Below are 6,827 nucleotides of genomic sequence, written 5' to 3'. Positions count from 1 at the left end.
CCTCTGAGCTCTGCCATCCAGCCAGCCCTCGATCCACCGCASCRTGCATTTTGTTTGGAGTTGCAAGCTGAAACACAGTGGGAAAAAAAATGGGTGCAAACTAATCTGTCCAAGGGGAAGTTTAAAGATGGACAATGGAGATAAATGTAAGAGAASCGGAGGGGACAGTATTTTAAATACAGTATGGTCACGAGAAGCTGTGTCAGCTACAAAAAGCACTATGTCACAGGCTGGGAGATGGCAGTTTCTCTGTGCAGCCCCTGGGACTGTGATTAACGTGCAGCTTTCAGCATGAGACAGGTGCAAAACTCAGAATGTGGCTGGCGAATGTGAAGGGAGCTCAAAGGAGCCGCCAAATCCATCTAGGGTTGTGGAGAGCGGATTGAATCAGTCGGCTTCTGGAGAACAAAACTCCTCTGATGACCAACGGGGGCCTCAAGCTTAGGCTGTGAAGCTGCATCAGAAGTAGCAAAGGGAGCAAGGGTGTCTTCCTTGTCTGTGTCCACAGCTCTTATGACTTGAGACAAACGCAAGTCTAAGAGGCTCCTGGGAGTGTAACTTTAGCAAGAAATTTATTGGCCTTTAGACAGGTTATGAGGTTGGTGCCGGATGCSTGCCCCTTCCTCTGGGCAAGTGTTTGCCACCTTGGCCAGTCAAGATTTTTCATCACTGACCGTCACCCCTACAGTTTGGGTAGCAGTGCACTTTCTAGTACCAGTAAAAACACATCTGCCCGCAAAGCTTGAATAAGGGAGAGGTTTTAGGTTGCTCTGAGTAGTTAGAAGGGGAGCTGGGGCTGTTGAAGGAGAGGACCAAAACATCCCCCCTCCATCTTGCCATTCTTCCATTGCCTTCCATATTAAAAAAAAAAAGTGGAGAAATAAATTAGAAAAGAGTGAATCTGGTAGATTGCTTGATTTACTGCTTTTTGTTTATTTATTTATTTATTGTTTTGAGCAGGTTGTGTACAATGTCGGCCTCTGTATCTGCCTGTATGATATTACAAAGCTGGAGGATTCGTACATATTCCCTGGAGATGGTGCCTCGCATACCAAAGGTCTCCTCTTGCCCTCAGTTACTTGGTTTTGCGGAATGTTAGTRACCTAGAAATGTAAACTAAGTTCTACTGTTATGCAAATTAAATTTAAAGGAATTTAATGAAGGTCACAGCCTTAACTCTGTCCTTATAGGAGACCATGAGGAGGGTGGCAGGAGYCTTTCCTTTGCTTTCTTTTTTCCTGTAACAATTGCAAGCATAAGCACCTCGTTCTGTCTGCCCTCACCAGCAGTCCATCTCTTCTTACTTTTTTTCCAAATAGCAGCCTAGTGGTTAGATAAAGAAGGRGACTAACTGAGTTTAAAATGATTGGAAATCTGCAAAATAAAATAATTCGTATTAATAGTCTTCTGATTTTTCCAGTATTTTTTTTTTTTTTGAAGCTTATTTTCTCCAGACAAAAAGATGACACGTGTTTCTAAATATAGCCTTCACACAGTATTTGATGCTATTTTTCTAACTGGGACTTTTGCTACCTTTTTTTTTCTTATCTTTTTTTTTCCCTTGAGAGTTGGGCAGATCTGGTTCAGCATACATTTATGGCTGTTTTCTTTTTGTTTGCTTGCTTTTTGCTTGTTTTTGTTTAGAAAACAACAATAATTAATTTCTTTGCTTTTGCCTTTTGTCAAATTTGTCTAAATGAAATCTAGCAGTAATACATATATATATWTTTTTAATATTATTAAAATGAACTGCAGAGATGCATTTTTCTAGCTTCAGTTTTCAATGCAGAAGTGTAGCTGGAGCAAATGGAACATTGCCTGTTTGAAAGCAACTGACCTGACTRTATGAGGCTAACATATTCTTAAGTTTTAGTTCTCCTAGAACTCATTGCCTACAGATAAAAGCTGGTGCAAGACAGAAGGACAATAGAGGATTTCTTGTTTGCTTATTTGTATTTTCATTCAGCTTCTTAACTTTGCAATAGTCCTGGAACTGAATCAGAACAATATTTATTTCTTTGAGTTTGTAAAGGAGTCTTCTGTTTTCAGAGTCTTCAGAAATTATAATAAATCTTGATGTCTAGTAATAACTCCTTTTCTAGTGTAGTAGTCTGGCTTTCTGTAAAACAGCAGCACTGAGTATGGACAGCTAAAATGTTAAATAGCTCATAAGCATTATTTGACTGAGATTGTCATAAACATTTTGCATTTATAAGAAAATTGTACTACTTAGAAACATTTTTAACCTGTTTGAAAAATCTAGTTATGTTAAAGTAGCTTAGCCGCTCTAATTATATTTGATATAATTTTTTTCAAGGGATGAAAATACAGTGCTGCTATTAATGAGAGGTATTATGGGAAAGCATCATTKCAGCTGATGTTCAACTCCTGTCTTCCTCATGTAATTATTCCTGCGAAAAAGGGATAAGCTCGATGCAGCCATGTTTTTAAAATAATCAAATTTTAAAGAGCAGATAGGAAGTGGGATTTTGTTTTAATGGCTGCCGCCCTGTGGAAAGCGTGTAGTTCACTCCTGTGGACATAACACTAACGATCTGTTTTCTTTGAAGTGCATTTCCGCTACGTGGTCTTCCATCCCTTCCTGGATGAGATTCTGATTGGAGAAATTAAAAGCTGCAGTCAGGACGGCGTTCACGGTAAATTGGCACTTCTGACACTGGGTGCATGAGAGCTGCAGAGCATTTGGCCTTCCTGAGAGACTATGATTTCAGGTTGCATAATGTTGTGTGTGGGTTGGCTAAAGGCTTCTGCTGGCCTCTAGCGCTGCTCTGATCTAAAAATAGTCGGTAGGTTGAGCCTGGCAGCTTCTGCTGCACTTGGTTTTGTCTGTACTGCCCCCCCTGCCTTTTGTCATTCGTGCGTGCCCAAGAAGAACAAGCAGCTAAACCCATCTGGAGCATAGGCTGGGTTTATCTTCTCACATCACTGAACAGAGGTTGTTTGTTTGCAGTGGCAGTAGTGGACCGTGTTGCTGTGAAATATTTTTCCCACAGTTTTGTGAAAAATCCGTGATCATTTCTTATATCTGAGAATAGGTCAGGGAAACTTCTCTCCTAGCACAGAGAGCTGTCAGATCCATAAAACACACTGTCAGTGAGCTGCCTTCCCTTTCTGAAGGAGTTTTCCATGCAAGCAAGCTCCTCTGCTGTTAAGATTAGGACAAGGAGATTATAGCATGTGCACTTGTTACAGTGCACATTTGGGCAGGTCTGCTACCTGGTAATACTCAACATCATGAAATCTCAGAATCTCCCGGGGAGGATTTTGTTCTAGCTTTATGTTAGTCTTTATTTAATGTGTTACATCTGTGATTGCCAAGCTCCTTTCGGTCACAGACCTCTTGAGCATCTGACTCATTTCTTGGAAGGCTTTCATTGCCAACCCCGCTCTAAAGAGCCTTTTCCTTTCGCAGTGAATGTGAAGACTGTGCCCTCTGTTGCTTTATGTACTTTGAGCTGGTGATTGCTTTCCTGCCAGCTGAAATCGAATATTGTGGCTCAAGGAATAATCCCTGCATAATCTCACATGCCCTTCCTGAAAGAGGAAGGATAATGAGCCTGGGAAGCGTGATTTAGGGATTGCTACGGCACGTAAGTTGTGAAGAAGAGTCKCAGTCTTTATCAAATTCTTTCCTTCGCAGTTTCTCTTGGATTCTTTGACGATATTGTCATCCCTCCAGAATCCCTGCAGCAACCGGCTAAGTTGTATCCTTTTTGCACCTCCTGTAGCTTTACTACTTCCTTTCCAAAGCTGGTGTGGGGGTGTCCCAGCGGGCAGTCCAGGCTGTAGCAGGCAGTGATCAGTGACGGTCTGGGCTGCTCCATCAGGCAGGTCCCACGGGCTGTTATCACGGCCAGGCAAGCGGCCCACTTGCCTTGTGGGGTCGTTGTGCCAGCTAGTGGAAATGAATAGCAGCGTCCCTCAAAAAATTGGCTCTGTGATCCTTGCCTCTAGCCATGGCTGCTGATGCAAACAGAATGCAGTTTTTTCCCCACATCATATAATGTCTAGATACTCAGTGTGCCTAATATATTTACTTGCAGTAGGTCATGTCTTGCTCTTACGTTTGGGTTTTTTTTAATTAGTTTTTTGTTTTTCTGGAGGAAGGGTTGTACTTCACATCWGCATATACCTTGGTAGAGGAAAATCCATGAGAAGATTGGGGTCCTGGAACATGCAGAGGATGGTCRAGGCCAGTGAACTGCAGTTAGAGAAGTAATTGTGAAGGGCTTCTTGAATGAAGAGCCTCTTCTCCAAAGAAAGTGCCCCAGTGGGTAGGGTGCTGCCTGTTTCCTGTGCTGCCTGTTTCTGTCCTTCACCCTTGGGCCGCCAGTGACGAAGCAGAGCAGGTGTGGGTGTGGGAGTACGAAACAGAAGAAGGGGCTCACGACCTGTACATGGACATCGGGGAGGAGATCCGCTTCCGCGTCATGGATGAAACGTTTGTTGATACGTCCCCCACGGGGCCAAGCTCCGCAGAGGCTTCCACTTCCAACGCCACGGAAGAAGTCCAGAAGAAGGAGGCACCCTACACCCTTGTGGTAGCTATGTGTGCAGTTCACGCAGCCTTGTAAACCTTGCGGTTTATTCTGTGTCTAAAATAATGCCCCTTTTCCAAGTGGTTGTTTCCAAGCAACTGGTTCATTTAAGTTGACCAGGGAGCAGTGAAAATCGCAGAATGAAAGGGGTGGAAGATGAGAGAAAGGAGAAGTGTGTGAGTGTGTGTAAGTGTGGTCAGTTTGTATTTGCTCTGTTTTCTTTGTAACAGATTGTAGTTGTTAGTGGAGTTGAACTCCGGGAGGCTGATTTAAAACAGACTTTAGCTGCAGGATCTGCAGATGAAAATGAGCATGCAAAGAATACAGAACTAGGAGAAGCACATCAAGGCTCACACAAAAGTCTTTTCCCCTGTGGTGTTTTGGCATAAGAACCGAGTTAAATATACCAGAAGGACAGGAGTAAACAGTGAAATCTCACAGTTTCCTTGCAGTGAGAAGCAGATTAGTACGTTGGGCAGTGAGCACAGTCAGGAAAGGGAACGAGCGAGTGCTTSATTTCCAGGTGGTGAACGTTTGGTGTGGCGTTGTCAAAGATTAAAGGAGTTTAGATCGGAGCTGGGCAGGCTCTGACAGGAAAAAAGCGAATGCCTCATCAGTACCCGGGGAGAGAGGGGATTTATATCTTTATGCATTTACTCCTATATTCTCTTTGCAGTTTAAAATCACATGCTCTCTTTTYCTCTCTGTGAACAGGGATCAATCAGTGAGCCAGGTTTGGGCCTCCTGTCGTGGTGGACGAACAGTTAGCCCCAACCTGAACGTGCTCTGCAGAAAGTCCTGGTGGATGTTTTGGAGGATTAAGGGATCCTGCTGGTGCTCATTGCTGCCTTGAAGCTGAACAAGAAATTAGACCTGCCACTTTCTGTTTACCCTTCAGCTTCCAACCTGCCAGATCAAGGCAGTTGCTTCCAAGAAATGTCTTTCCTGAGATGTAGAAGTCAAATTACAGGCACAAAAAGTCTTGAGCCCAGCAGCAACAAACTCAGCTGGGGCTTTGGTCTCCTGCATGGGAGGCAAAACTCTGGGGGTCTTTAGGGAATTGACTTCAGTGAAAGAAAGTAGAAGATAATGCCTGTGTGGAGTGGTGCTTCCTTGAGCTGAGAGCTTGGTCTCAGAGGTGCARAACTTGCCCATCTTCTGACAGGAAACGGAACAGGCTCTTGCTCTGCAGGTACTGCAAGAAGGAACAGCGAAATCCTAGAGGCAACAGAGTGGGAGCCTCTTGCTACTTGGGAAGCGCTGCCTCTGGAAGGGCAAGGAAGCCTGGGATAATATTCTCCGAAACATAGGACCTTCCTAAAAATGGATTCATGGATGAAGTCAGTCCAAGAAAATGGGAATGAGAGTAATTTACCCCAAAATAACTTAGTTAATATGAAGATGACTATTGTGGAAAGCTATCAGCTGCTTATTATGGTGAATGGAAATACTTTATTAGGTGGGTTGCGTTTATGCCAGCTAAGTTCAACTTCACTGGAGTTTGACTGAAAAAATGTGATTATAAACTGAAACAAACCACTGTCTCTGGGTGAGCTGAACACTTGTTTGTGTGGGTGTGTTAATACCAGAGAAAGAATAAAGAGTTAAAAAAGAAAAGAAACCACCACCCTGGGCTGCTTTCCGGTGCATATTGTGGAGAAGCACTAAGCTTCCTGGCCGGCAGGAAGAAAAAAACTTGTCTCCTGGAGTTTAGCTACTTGTATTTCAGGGCAGACACTCTTTAGTGTGGAGACCAACACTTCACTGTGCTCGAGCAGCCAGGAACAAACAATTGCCATCAGCCTCTGTGACAGCAGTGAAAGGAAAGAGGGGGAACAAACCAGCGAGGGAAATCTATGCAGGGCCCCGTGCCAAGAGGGTGATGTACGTAATTACAAAGCAGGCACATTTGGCAGGAAGGGGTATAATTCCCTGGGCTAGCGGCTCTGYTAACCCCCAATGGTGAAAACAAAGCCTGAGCCACCAGCACCCTCCCTGCAGCGACGCTGCAAGCCCTTAATTGTGAACCGTTATTCCTGGTGCATAGCTCTCCTCAAAAGGAAGCCCAGAATTCTCTAGGTCTGCATAGTAACAGAGGTCCATCTGCACAGACAATGAGCTCCACGAATGCTGCTCTACAGCAGTGCTGCTTGGACCTACAATCATCCTGGTGCTGTGGAAACAAGCACTTTGCAGAGCCCCCAACTGCCCTGGAGGGGCAAGGAATCTGCATGAAGGGGCCGAAAGCCTTGGCAGCTACAGCAGCTT

The 6,827-nt window shown here is 44.2% G+C and overlaps 1 protein-coding gene across 1 annotated transcript; it reads left to right on the top strand.

The window, feature by feature from the left end:
* Nucleotides 1-127: 127 nt before the first annotated feature.
* Nucleotides 128-6,028, top strand: POLR3H (RNA polymerase III subunit H). The gene is made up of 6 exons (XM_026038281.1): nucleotides 128-146; nucleotides 779-1,057; nucleotides 2,571-2,657; nucleotides 3,662-3,725; nucleotides 4,355-4,562; nucleotides 5,274-6,028. The coding sequence occupies exons 1-6, from the start codon at nucleotides 128-130 to the stop codon at nucleotides 5,325-5,327; spliced, it is 711 nt and encodes a 236-aa protein (XP_025894066.1). The 3' UTR covers nucleotides 5,328-6,028.
* Nucleotides 6,029-6,827: the final 799 nt, after the last annotated feature.

Source organism: Nothoprocta perdicaria, unplaced genomic scaffold, assembly GCF_003342845.1.
Source record: "Nothoprocta perdicaria isolate Ctin4 unplaced genomic scaffold, notPer1 scaffold_206, whole genome shotgun sequence".
NCBI classification, from domain to species: domain Eukaryota; kingdom Metazoa; phylum Chordata; class Aves; order Tinamiformes; family Tinamidae; genus Nothoprocta; species Nothoprocta perdicaria.
This window is presented reverse-complemented; position numbering and strand designations above follow the sequence as displayed.